Source organism: Daucus carota, chromosome 3, assembly GCF_001625215.2.
Source record: "Daucus carota subsp. sativus chromosome 3, DH1 v3.0, whole genome shotgun sequence".
NCBI lineage: Eukaryota > Viridiplantae > Streptophyta > Magnoliopsida > Apiales > Apiaceae > Daucus > Daucus carota.
This window is the reverse complement of record NC_030383.2, coordinates 46,515,718-46,530,169: the sequence shown is the minus strand read 5'-3', so window position 1 is coordinate 46,530,169 and position 14,452 is coordinate 46,515,718. Positions and strand designations below refer to the sequence as shown.

Genomic DNA, 14,452 nt, shown 5'->3' with positions numbered 1-14,452 from the left:
AGTATCAACACCTACTCCTGTACACAGCTCGAACCATTGTCATGAAACCAAGCAAGCATTGCCGAGTCAAAAGTAGAATTATAGTTAGCATGGGTAGCAAGGACTTGCAATGATCTAGTTCTGTACTATGTCACATGATTCTTCTTGATTTAATGTTAGGCATCATGTTTGGCTTGGATGCTGCTTGTAGCAACAAGTACTCTTCACTTTTTATCATGATAATGTTATCCTCTTGCAATTCTATGGTGTCTGTGGAAATATGCTAAATTGTTCTTGGGGTTTTTGTCGTGTGGGAATTTCGACCCTGATTCGAGAAAACGAATGGGAAAGGAAATAAATGTGATCTGGGGCGAAGCTGAAATAAGAGGTGGATAGTTCTATGCTGGATGTCTCTGTTACAACATTTTTTGTAGTTTTGCCTCTCCATGAAGCTAACTATTTGGTTCGGTATTTCTAAGTGGATAGCCAATCAGGACTTGAGGACCTTAGCTGTCTTCTATTCATTGGTGTCAATTGAGAACCATTCTCGTGAGAATTATTCCGCACTTTTAGGTTGCATGATGTATGTCAAATTGAATTACCATTTTCTCCGTCCTTAAATATCTGTCTTTTGACGTTTTGACACTTTTGTTAAAATGTTAAAAATGGAGGGAGTGTTAAAGCATATGTTCGGAAAATTTATATAATTTTGAAATCTTGATAATAATTTATTTCAGAAATTCGACAAAAGAAATTTATAAGATTGATTGAATATTCAACATTTTCTTGGAAGACATTGTATCGGCGAGATTATCAAACTGAACTGGATGCAAGCCTGTCTATGGTATTGAGTACGATTTGTCTCGGTCTCCATTGATTTTTAGGTGTCCCGCAAGGCAGCACGCTCGACAAGTGAATAAATTCAAAATCAACGTACCGCTTCCAATAGAGCAGAGATAATTGATTTTTGCGGTTAGAAATTAGGTTCCGGTTGAGCCGATTCACTTTCGTACAAGTTATTATTCAATGTCTACCGAGTACAGCTATACGTGACTAAACCCATTAAATTTAAAGATCGCGAGCAGGCAGGTCTACATGTTCGTAAAAATTAACCGGCTTTTAACCGAGCATTTGCATAACATGTCGATTTATAAATAGCGGACGATAATGTTAAAATTTTGGGAAGATCGGAGTCACCAAAATTGTAGGTAACGCGTTATATTTTGAAATGTAAGATTTGGATAAGAAGGGGTTTTTTTTTAATGCGATATCCCAATTGACGCTATATTTATAGATCTGAACTTCGATCAAGCCTTGAGATACTTGTTTGACGTGAAATGAATTTTGATATACTATGGCAATGCACATGTGAATGTGTTTCTACAAGTCAACCTCATTTTTTAGAGTCCGCTATGATAATAATACTAATACTAGGACGTGTCGAATATCGTTACTAGCATCTCTTCCGTAATATTTAAACAAAAATGAATTTTAAATAGCTCCTTGTTTTTGACCTTTTTACAAAATTAATCAAGCTCGAACTTGTTAAAGTGACTTACGAATTAAAATGTCAATAAGGATATATTTGATATATTTCGCCGAAATGTTTACTCTAAACACTAAGCACGGTTAATTCATATTCGCATAATAGTATTGTCACTTGTTCAGTTTCTTGCTTTTTTACATTGTTTGACATGTATATAAAATATAATTCATAATTTATATTTAATTTTTTTTCCAAAAAATAATTAATAAATTATATAATATAAGAGTGTTAAAATACATGTCGAACCATCTGTACAAAATATTAAGATCGAACGGACATTATGAAATTGGACACGAGATTCATCCATTTGAGAAACAGGTGGATGCCGTGTCCCCCCTCATGTACAAGGTGTGCGTTACAGTCTTACAGACTTATTGAATGATGTATACGCATGTCAAACATAGTGCAGGACCTGTTTAGTCCAAGTACAACTGTTACTTGCTCAAATAAAAATAATATAGTACTAAAACATTGATCGATGCCTCAGGATTAAGTTTAAAGTCCCCTTTTTTTGTTGAACAACATGTAAAAGTACAAGCTCAGTACACGCCATGATGTTGGATCGCAACTAACAAGTTGAAAATTGACAGTGTAATAGAGTATACTGCAGAGGAAAGTGCTTAGTTGTATCACTGCAAAACTCAACACTATGAAATTTCATGAGAAAAATCTTGAAGCTAGATCAGGCCTCCTTTGTTCATCCGGTACGGGTCGTGTAGGTTTCTTATATAATAACATGAAAGGGATTTCTACCACATATATCCGTTGGTTAGACAGATATTTGGCTATAATGTTTAATTTATTAAGTATTAAAAGATAAATTCTTTTAATTCTGTTAATCTTACTAGCGTATGAGATATAAAGTTTGTAAACCTAGCTCTACCTATTGAAATAAAATTCCACACAGTTTACCAAAAAACGAAAACAAACTAAAAGTAAAATTTATTTTCGTTCAAGCAACAATCCAACTGCTGTATGAACAGAGGCCCAGCACGCTTATACGGTATTACCGGTCTTGGGCTGGACTCAGAAATATTCCCCACCATCTATACTTCTATAGGCAGTTAGCCACTTGATTTTTAAGTATGTTAAGTGTCAACTGTCAACAAACAAAATATACCCATAAAATATGAGGTGCTATGAACTTTCACAGTGTATACGTTAAAAACTGGGTATATAAGCCTCATATTCTGCCTCAAATCTACGCATAGCTTGGCCTCAAATTATTTAGGTATCAGATGACTCACTTCAGCTTATAGTTAAGCTTGAAGGGCCGGCAACAGGTACTTTGGCAAGCTGAGTCATAATCGTTGCTACTTCATTCAGATGTCATAAAAGCGTCCATTGCATAGCTATAGTTAGTCCTGTAACTATAATATAGGACCAAAATCACAAAACCTCTCCAATTCAAAGCTTTAGTTAGTCTTATAAATGCATAAATGGATACTTGGTCTTGTATTTGGGATCAACAATAGCTATATAGTGCTATATAGTCAGCACTTTCGATTCTATAATATAACAATGGCTAGTCATTTTACATTTAGCATTGGACTTGCTCTAACAACAAAAACATAAAAGACTAGGCATGCAAGTCATGTATCTTTGCTAGGGTATGTATATACATTTAACACGTGAATGGTCCGATGGACACTCTGTTTGCTAGCAAATCACTTAGCACAGTGTGGAAATTCATAAACAGTCCATACTACATAACATTTACTAAAGCAAGCATCAAACAACCTATAACTTCCTACAGCGTGCAAGTCTTGTCAAAAGGCAAAGACAATAGCAAAAAAAAAAATGCAACTGCTATGAATATTAATTTTTCTAGTATCATAAACCTCCATCAATAAAAGAAATGACACAGACAATATACTTACAAATGTCACGATCATTATACTGTTAGCCAATAAACAGATTCTGAATCACTACACGTGAATATGTTCAAGACACAAACTATATACTACATATGCAATCATTTCAAACATCTTAACACACTCCATGACGGTATGCAATTCACCAATTGAGGCTTAGTGAACTTAGAGCAAGAGCCAATAACATATAACTTTGGAGAGCTAAGTTCAAGTGTTATCACAAGCTAGCATATTCTGCACATGTGCACTACCTACAAGCAAAAAAATTATAGTGCAGTGACACTTTATACTGTTATAAAATGCTGTGCAATGAAAAATTCATAGCAACTAGCTAGAAAACATTTTGGGAGCAATCACAGTACTAGTAACCTTTCCATAATAAAAAGAAATGTAACTGCTTGAATATAATTGACTAGTGATATCAAATGAAATGCAATCAAAAAAATCAGTGCCATTCAATATCTAATACCCGACGCCGACAATCAGATTCTAAATTAATGTGCAAGAAAGCACCAAAGTTATTTAGGAGGAAGAGCACTACCACTAAGTGTGTGTTTAAATTTACCCATGACTACCAGCCACATATAAAATCCAACCAATTCAACACACTGACAAATGTCAAGAAACATTAAAAACTTCAAATCATTGAGCTGACTATAGATTAAAAACATCACAACATTGAAAACCTTTAATTGGCATAAGCTAAAGTTGCCCCATTAAGGATATATATTACCTATACCTAGCTATGTCAGACTTTTTTTATTCACCAGTTGAGGCTTAATGAACTTAAAGGAATTAGTATCATAGCTAGAACAAATAGCAGGCAGACAAATACTCTGAACTTGAAAATATAAACGAAATGAAACAACAAAGCAAATAAACTTAAGCTGTAATCTCGACAGACATTCATAATAAACACATAAATTTAGGTCTGAAATACTGAATATTAATCATCATATTTGTTCGCAACAAGAATAACTAAACCTTAGTTCCGACAAACAAAAAGGAACCAAAACACCGAGTCAATTCGCTATTAAAATCCCAAAATTAAGCAGAAATGCAAAGTAAATTAAAAATACACCAGCTAGCAGATGCAAATACTCCTCCATAAAGAAGCAGCAGAAACATCCTCTCTAAAACCCTAGCTTGGTTCTTCTCCAGTGCCTGCGCTTGGCATTGTACCTGTAAGAAAAAATTATAAAAAATGTAAAACATATAGACACGCATTTTCAAAAAAAAATTAAAAATTAATATAATAAAATTGAATCAGGAGCGCAAAAAAAATATTGTAAGAACCTGATGGTGTTGTCAGTGCGCATACGGATCCAGTGAGGAATGGGACGGTTCTGCCTCATCTTCTTCGCCAGCTTCTTCTTTATCATGAAAGTCTTGTGCGACGGCTGTGTGTTCATAACAATTATATAATCAGTTTGTTATTTAGTACAAAACAAAATATACATACATCTTCATAGAGTTGAGATCGGAGAGAGATAGAGAGAGATAGCGAGAGAGAATCACCATCTTGAGTTGTGCTGAGAAAACGCGCCTCCGCCTGCAAACAAACAAATGGGGGCAAATTACCAAACCCTAGCTCTATCTTAAAAAGATACTATCTCGCTCGATATGTATGTTTATTGGCGGCCCATTTCTGCTACGTGATGGGCCGATACCGATCCACTGGGTTGGTCCGGATCGCTTCCCCGCTGTCTGAACCCATGCTCGCTTTCTTTTTTCCTGTTCAGTTTTTTCTCTTTTCTTGCCAACTTACTTTTTATTGCAAAACTAGTTGAGAAGCCGATTGTTGCGGCGGCCTATAAAAATTATATTAATAATTCAATATTAATATTTATAGAATGCAATAATTTTGTGGCGGTCTATAAAAAATATATTAATGATTAATAATAATTATTTGTAGGATAAAATAAATTTTATTATACAAAAATCTTAATGTAATACCAATACTAATATATAAATTTGCAAAATTGGACTATAATTCATGGTGAAAAAATGAAAATAAATTTCTACATGTAATTAACAATTTAAAGCACGACGAATCTTAATTTTATTTGTGTTTTTTTTTTGAAAAGAAATCATGTTCTTACATTGTCACCTTCCTCCAATTTTTTTGAATTGATTGTGCACAAAAACATATAACTTAGAGCCGTGAGATTGCGGTCTATAACTACCCTTGCTTGTAACAACCTTTATTTTTAATACTGTATGAACAGTCTTCACTTAAAAGTTGCTTGAACAGAGTAAACAGATAATGCATAAATAATATTTTCCCGTGTACAAAGTAAATCATAAAAAGTTAACAACAACAAACATGTCCGATGAACAAAACAAATATTATAAAAGAATAACCAACAAACGTATATCACTAATAGTTAATTTGTTGATATCATCCATCAATATCATGTCAAGACTATATTCTTTTCCCGTTTTTGGATTTGTCGACTCCCACCCAGCGGTCTATAACTGCCTTTGCTTGCAACAACCATTACTTTTTTTAATATCGTATAAACAGCCTTCACTTATTGTTGCAGAAGAACGGCACCACCGAGTTAGAATTCTAGCAAAATAACTATCACCAGAGAGAGGTAGGGTTATGATATTGAGAGAGAGTATGTTGTGTTTAGATGATCTAAAACCCTAAAATCTATAAGGCTATTTATAGGTGCAAAGAGACTTGTGTGCTACTTTTTCCCATAATTAAATAATCTGAAACAAAATCAGATTAAAACTTTCAAGCTGCTATATTCTATAAAAAATCTAAAACAAAATCAGATTCTGAAACTTGCTTCTAATATACCCGAAACTTAAAAAGGTAGTTCTAATTTTTGATATTTTTCATCCGAAAATTTCAGAAAATTAGAAAAATAGAACGGAGCGATGTGAGAGGCGCCACCTACACGCCCCTCGCTTCTCCTTTATATAAGTATATACCCGAAACTTAAAAAGGTAGTTCTAATTTTTGATATTTTTCATCCGAAAATTTCAGAAAATTAGAAAAATAGAACGGAGCGATGTGAGAGGCGCCACCTACACGCCCCTCGCTTCTCCTTTATATAAGTATATTGAAGTTTATAATATAGTTTTAAAATTTATATTTAGAAAAAAGTTGAAACATTTTTCAAGGAGCGATATATCAGGCTGTATCTATTTTATTATGCATAGTTAATTTATGTAAATATTATATATGTGTGATTTGATATATTTTATTAAATTTAGTAGTTAAAATAGTGTTTTTATTTTTATATCAACTAAGTACTTATTGTCAGAGGAGCGTCATTATTCAAGTTAAATATACATATTATTTTTAAATTCAAAACCAATATCATAAATCTATCTTTCGGTTCAATTCTATTAAGATATGTCGATCTGTCGTAACACCTCGACTATATACATAATAAATGTATTTTTCATTTGTCATCTATTTAACAACAAAAATACTAAATAAATGGACATAAAGCCGCATGATTTAAGTCATTCATAAAAACACCTAATAAAATATGATCATGCGTATATACATACACATGGTATCTATACTTATATATCTATATCAAAACCAATATATTAGTGATTCTTGAACATAAAAATATTGAAAAATTACATGTTTTACTCTTCTATGAAATAGACTTCTGTTACATAATTAGGATTACTTTGGTCTTTATATTAGTACTTCGATGTTCATACACAAACAAGTATGACACGATGCATAAATACAAAGGGAAAATAAATAATAAACCGGGCTAAATGGATAATCCCGTGTTAAACACGGTAAAAATCTTATGACTTATGTATGATATGAAAACTGCTCTCAGCTCGAAAGCAGTGGTTTCCCCGTCATCATCATAGGCTTCAATTTAAAATTTTGAATTAAGTTTTTTAAAATTACATGCTCCGTCTCATCTTTAACTTCTTCGTCATGTGTTTGGCTCATCAGTGGTTGTTTTTCTAGTGGAATTGATCGATCAGCCTGTAAGCGTGTTTCTTTGCCTCAGTTATCTCTTTCTACACATAATGATAACTTCGTACTTAATTTAGGTCAGATAATCGTACATTATATGTCTAAGACGCACTGGAGAAGTTTTTGTAGCAGTTCAAAAAAAAGAGATTGGTAATAAATATCGAGTTTGATGGTCATTACAATAACTCGCTATCAAGTGTAGTCATTGATGTAAAAAATGTATTTGTCAATCTTCCAACACAAGAAACGTTTGTTAATGGTGTGCAGTCTTATTAATTTGTTTTATGTAGAGTTGTTATAATCCGAAGCAAGTTATTGACTCCTGTTACAGGGTCAGGGATGTCCAAGAAAAAAAACCTCGACTGGTTCACTTATCACGTCAAGGTTCCATAATTAATCACGGTTTAAGAAAGAAATCGACCCCACAATCATATATTTGTATTGTTTAAGAAATCTAGCATCGCCTTAACTCAATATACAAACTATATCACTATGCCATTTCATAAGTAGTGCAAATACTATAGTTGCACGTTCACGTTTTTGTTGTATGGCTATTTTCAAAGAAATATTAGCATTCCCTTGTTAATATTTTCAGGTGTTAGTCGATTTATGTTTGACTTTTTCCAATATAAGATGAAATGAAAATATCATAATATATTTACTTTATCCGATGTAAAGTGAGATTTCAATGCATTATATATAGTCTATGAATCTTAATGAATTGTATTTGATTCTGATTTTATGTAAATTCTACATAAAATATCGTAGGGTTGATACAGAATCTATGAAATTTAAGCACAATGTTCCAGAATCTCTTCAATTATGGCGGGATTTCAAAAAATATAAAATACACTGAACAATCTCACGAAAGCAATCATTTGTTGTAGTCTAAAAAAATTCATCAACATTTCTATACCATCAGATAATGGATTTTGAACAATCTCAATTGAATATCATCAGATTTATAAATACCTTTTAAAATCCTGATTGAATACCGTCAGATTCTATAGCATGGATGACAAAATAATTTGATGGATAACCGATCTGAAACCCGAAATTTCAATTGAATACACCCCTAAATTTAATTAAAACAAAAATCGGAAGAAAAGAAATAAGGGCATGTTTGGCAACCTCTTCTTTTAAAAAGTAAGTCCTTATTTTTGCAAAAAAAATCATTTCAAATATCTTTTTTGGATATAAATATTATAGAGGTGTTTCATATTCATTGAGACCGTTTGGCTAGCCTTATTTTTGAGAAATAATGACTTATTTTTGAATAAAAGCACATAAACTCAAAGTTTTTTTTTTAAATGAACCCTTATATTTATATCAAATAATTAATATAAAACACCTTTTTAATATTTATATCCAAAAACGATTATTAAAATATGTACCTTTAAAAAATAAAAACTTATTTTATCTATATATTGATTGTCACACACATACATTGTGGGTGTCTGGGGCGCCCCGTTTCTGGAGTTTTATGTTAAAAACGCCTATTCGTGCCGTTTGTGTAAAAAGTCGAGAAGCGCTTATAAAAAAAGTAGGATTCCTAGCTTTTGTTTCATGACTTTTAATTTTCTCCAAACACTTTAATCACTGATAAGTCTTAACTAATTTCTAAATTCTACTTCACTTATTTTATTTTAAGTAAGAAACATTTATTTTAAACTCACCCAAGCGAGCTTATTATTTTCACAAAAATTAAGTGCTTATTTTAATAAAAAGTATAATAATTATATAGAGTAAAGTTCTATGGAGACCACTTTTATTGGAGACCGTGGAGACCACTTATGTTCTGCAATCAAAACACTATAAAATACATTATTTTGTGAAGTATATTCAACAAATATCATGTATTCATTAAAATTTGTTGAAGATCATCTATGTTTCATAAGTATATAATGTATGTTCTGCAAGTTGAACAATGTCCTGCAGTCTAAATATATTTCGTAGAATATGACATTTTGTAATGTTCTACATGCGAAACTTATATGATATTCAAGATTTTAAAGTCAAATAATGATTTTGTACAACATGATGTGCAAAACATTTTGCAATGTTTTTATGCAATATTTCACTTGCAGAACATAAGTGGTCTCCACGGTCTCCAATAAAAGTGGTCTCCATAACTTTACTCTAATTATATACTCCCTCTGTCCCATTTAATTGTATACGTTTCTTTTCAACTGCTCGACACGCATTTCAATGCTCTTATAAGACATAGTTCCGTAATTTATTTTTGAGATTTTCTTTTTCTGAATAAAAATATAACATCCAAATTTTAATTCAGAAAAAGAAAATTTTAAAAATAAATTACAAAACTACACTTTACAGGAGCATTAAAGTCCGTGCCGCGTCCCCGTCCCCCAATGTATACTACTCAGGGGGATGGAGGGAGTATATACTTTATCCCTAGTCCAGAAATAAGCCTTATTTCGGGAAAAAAAAAATATGATAACCCACCCTTCGCAAAGGAAAATCGTTATAATTACACCCGTATCCTCAAACTAGGGTTTCTTCTGCTTTTCAAGTTTTTTGCTTTTGTTATCGCAGCAGCAAGAGCAGCCAATTCAGCACGATGACGACTCTCGTACCAACCTCCGAAGAAGATCCAGCCCTCTCCGTCGTTCGCTTCACCTCCGAGATCTCATGGGCCGATGCCGGTCCCGAGGTTCCCACACTCCCTCTTTATAATCAAGTTTCAATTTTTATTCGCTTTTGTCAAATTGTAAAATTTCAATTGAGGTCTTTTTTATACAATTTAGCTGTTGTGTAAATGTGAATATTCGCGTTTTCTTCAGTGTTTATGTTTTGAGTTGTATGAGAATTGTGTAGTGATGCGTATATATATTATTTTTAGGTTGCTGAGCCACAAGTGAGTCGTTTGTGCTTGGAGGCTTCGGAATGTATGCTCGCTGGAAGATGGTTGGATTTGACCTCTCTTATGCTCACTTCCGCTGATGTCATTTTCTCCAAAGCTTCCGACAAAGGTTTATTTCACTCTATTTTGTAACTTATTTTGTTTGGTATTAAGGATTTCGTTATCTTGTATAATGTTTGATCTTATTAAAATCTGAAATATATGGGAAATTATATTCCACATTGTGATTTACGTGATAATTTAAACTGTTTACTCATGTCCCAGATCTTGAGTGCATCTTTACTGTCATATGCAATCTTGTCAAGAAGACAGGCAGTCTTGATGAAGCACTGGAGATGGCAAAGCTCATCTCCACCAAGGTCACTCAACAGCCTAATGATAAGCCCGCTCTTCGTCTCAAAATGTAAATTGGCTTGATGATATTTTAATTAGGTTTGCGTGGTTAGGTGACGTATTGTAGCTAATAGTTTTTTATATTTTTGTTATTTTTACAGCATGTTTAATCTGTACAACCTATTGGAGAATCCATACAGTCGGTTCTTTGTATACATGAAGGCCCTTAATTTGGCTGTCAACGGGAAGGTCATTGAACATGTTGTTCCCTCTTTCAAGAAAATTGATAGTTTTCTCAAGGAGTGGAATCTTGGGGTTCAGGATCAGAGAGAACTCTTTCTCTCTGTGTCGAATATTTTGAAAGAAAGTAAAAGGTGAATTTTAAGGAAGCCTTTTTAGTGATCTGTGGTTTCATCTTATGTTCCAACCGTAGATCATTTACTTTCCTCTGAAGTTCGGCACTGAAATTCATGCACTGCCATTTTTTCATTTAATTTTCAGCTCGGCTAAGGATTCTTTCAAATTTCTGACCAAATATCTAGCAACATTTTCTGATGAAGATGCACAGAATATGGCAGAAGCTAAAGAAGAAGCAGTACGAGCCGTTGTTGAATTTGTGAAAACACCAGACATGTTTCAGGTACGATAATATATACTTAGGAGCAACTATATGAGATTTGTAACATATATCGAAGATATGGTGTATTAGCAGCAAATAGAACACTGAACGTAATTGGACTTGAGATTTTATGATTTTGATATTTAGGGACTAGGGTCAACTGTGGCTACATTTTGAACTTGAGACCTTATTAATTTTGATTCTTAGGTCATCTGTGCCCCAAAATATGGTCTCGTTTATCAAGTTTGTACATTTAGAGTACTGTTGTAATGGTATTGTAGGACATGGTTTCATTGTACCATTAATTAATAGAAACTATAAACTGAAACATTGTTGATCTTTTCGGAAGATTGACCTAGTGCAAAAGGCTTTCTATGAAACAGAGGAACTAATATACAGTATAAATACACAAGTGCATTGACTTGCTGTTTACTGCCACCCAAGTGTAAAATATGAAAAAGGAACTATAGATGCGCATGGGGTTAAGAACAGAATATAAAAACTAAAGACATGTTTAGTTATGATGTTGGCAGGCCCGTAAAATGTAATCAGAAGATGAAATTATAGGATACAAAATCAAGTTTAGCTATAAATCTCTCTAATTATGATAGTTGATAAAAGAAGATTAATATATATCAACTGATTTCTTTTCATATACAAGCCAATTAATGGTAGTAATAGGAAAGTGAGAAATTGAACTTATATCAAACAATCTCATGAATTAACATATCTTCATGTAGTCACAAACCAGTATAAGACCAAGTCATACCAAAATCCTAGTCACAGAGGTTTAGTTTTCTGCTTTAAAAAATTGCTTTTCACATATATTCTCATCCACAACCAAAAGAGAAATACATGGAAATTTACATATGGTTTTATGCTATTTCTCTGAGTCACAGACATAGTTGCACGGTTCGCGGGTCGCCCTATGGATCCGCATACCAGATCGGACGTTCCCGAACGCGGGTCGACATCGACCCAGTTCCTTGCGGTTCGCGTTCCAGTTCGGTAAATCCGGCGAACCACTGCAACTCCCACGAACAATGTTAAAATCGAAAGAAAAGAGAAAATATGGACGAGAAGACAGGCTGACAGCAGATTGTGCATCTTTATACGAAGAAGAGAAGGAGAGAAGCAAAAGTGAAGTGAAGAAAGAAGAAGATGAAGTGAAGAAGACGCCTTTTGCTCTGTCTGTAGTGTACGGGGCTTTGTGCCTATTTTGTTTATATTATATATAATTAATGACCTAACTTATATTATATTATTATAAATTAAAACTAAAACTGTACACTTTTAGTTACAAAAAGAAAGATTTAAAAATAATCTCATAAATTTGAAGATTCCTTGATTTGAGCTAATATCACAATTAGAAGATTTTTTTTCTCACTTGCCTTTTTTTAAATATAGGAATAATCTTTTAAGTTGTAAAACAAAATCAATAAATTTAATTAAAATATACTAATAAAATTTGAATTAAACATCAAACTTAGCTGCATTTTAAATTTAACTTCAAATTAACTAAATATATTTAATAATGGGATCCTTATTTCGACCCGCGAACCCGATTCACCACTCATCGTACCCGATTCACACAAACTGACGTTCCACGTACCCGTACTCGTACCACGCGCCGGATCGAACCACGATTCTGGTGCAACTTTGGTCACAGATTCTGTGGCTACCCCTTCAGGCTGAATCTTTTGTCATCATTATTTTATTTGTATTACTTTTGGACTTTTGAATAATGTATGTAGTGATGTTTACTGTAGTTTTTCTTACTTTCGAAGAGGCACAACCTTTTATTTGCTGGGATTAAACTTGGTAGTGTTCTGTGTCATCCCGCTTGCAGTGTGACTTGCTTGATATGCCTGCGGTAGCGCAATTGGAGAAAGATGCAAAATATGAGTCGGTATATCAACTTCTGAAGATTTTCCTGACTCAAAAGCTAGATGCTTACTTGGAATTTCATTCAGCAAATTCTTCATTGCTGAAAAACTATGGTAATCATTAGTTACTTTGACAAGTAATTTTTTTTCAAAATAGAGGTGACATGTGCTTCCTGATCACTTGCTGTTTTTAAACCATATGTTGTTGTATAGGTATTCTTCATGAGGACTGTGTAGCAAAGATGAGATTGATGTCGTTGGTTGATCTTGGGGCCAATGAGTCTGGTCATATTCCATATGATCTAATTAAACATACATTACAAGTTAGTGGCCATATTCGTCATTTGTTTTTCAGTCCCTTGTGCACTTTTTTTGGGTTTTCTAGAATTCCTGTTGTTCCCATGTTCTTTGCAGATTGCCGATGACGAGGTGGAAGGATGGGTTGTTAAGGCAATCACCGCCAAGTTGTTGGACTGCAAGATTGATCAGATGAATCAAATAATTATCGTGAGGTGCATTATTGCTATCAGTTGCTATCTTCATGCGCTGGAGAACAATCTGATCCTCTCATCTGATTGTGTAGATTTTTGACCAATTCTAATCCCTTTTTTTTGTGTAGCCGGTGCACTGAGCGAGTATTTGGGTTGAATCAATGGCAGTCTCTCCGGACGAAGCTGGCAACATGGAGGGTAAAAATTTCTCTTAAATTCTTGATCACTTTTTACTGTGGATCATTAATAATTTATCCAAAAGCACTCGTCTCAAAAATACGTGTTTCTTACTGTTAGTGCCTTTTTCTTTGCCAGGGTAATATTTCAAACGTAATCGCCACAATCCAAGCAAACAAGGTGGCGGAAGATGGTGCACAGTTGATGCAGGGCTTGGCAATACATTGATCTGACAGCGCTCCTAAAAAAGATATGATGATAAGACATGAGTTTAGCTGTCTTACATTCTGTACTTTTGCGATTTTGATGGAGTATAAATTTGAAGTTTTATCTGTTCTCCAAATTGCTTTAATTTTATTGTTGTCAGAGTTTTTCAGGCTCAGAATTCAATTATATGCCTGTAAAATTGTTATTTGGCAATGTTCAGTTAAGGACGATCTATATATTTTAACCATGTATTATGGTTTAACTTTCCATACAACCAGTTTTGGCATCATTTCATTTCGGTAACAGTATTGTTAGTCAACTTTGATTCCCTGGAGGTTTATAGATTTGCTGGTGGGTGTATGTTAGATAAAAACAGTCATGGAAGAATATTTCAATGAGCAGCAGTAAAGGAGCACATTTACTCTACTGAAATTTTCGAAATGCTAGTGATAGGTTTTTGAAGAAAAGTAGTGTGGAACATGCTGT

At 33.5% G+C, this 14,452-nt stretch overlaps 2 protein-coding genes across 2 annotated transcripts; one reads left to right on the top strand and one right to left on the bottom strand.

The window, feature by feature from the left end:
• Positions 1-4,323: 4,323 nt before the first annotated feature.
• Positions 4,324-5,056, bottom strand: LOC108213179 (large ribosomal subunit protein eL39x). Its single transcript, XM_017384947.2, has 3 exons — positions 4,918-5,056; positions 4,696-4,799; positions 4,324-4,581 (listed from the first exon to the last, which is right to left on the bottom strand). The coding sequence occupies exons 1-3, from the start codon at positions 4,918-4,920 to the stop codon at positions 4,533-4,535; spliced, it is 156 nt and encodes a 51-aa protein (XP_017240436.1). The 5' UTR covers positions 4,921-5,056; the 3' UTR covers positions 4,324-4,532.
• Positions 5,057-9,802: 4,746 nt separating this feature from the next.
• On the top strand, positions 9,803-14,240 carry LOC108215269 (uncharacterized). The gene is made up of 10 exons (XM_017387689.2): positions 9,803-10,043; positions 10,233-10,362; positions 10,518-10,656; positions 10,748-10,960; positions 11,088-11,226; positions 13,055-13,205; positions 13,305-13,414; positions 13,506-13,603; positions 13,711-13,780; positions 13,898-14,240. Exons 1-10 carry the CDS (start codon positions 9,951-9,953, stop codon positions 13,985-13,987), a joined length of 1,233 nt encoding a protein of 410 aa, XP_017243178.1. The 5' UTR covers positions 9,803-9,950; the 3' UTR covers positions 13,988-14,240.
• The last annotated feature ends 212 nt before the right edge of the window (positions 14,241-14,452 follow it).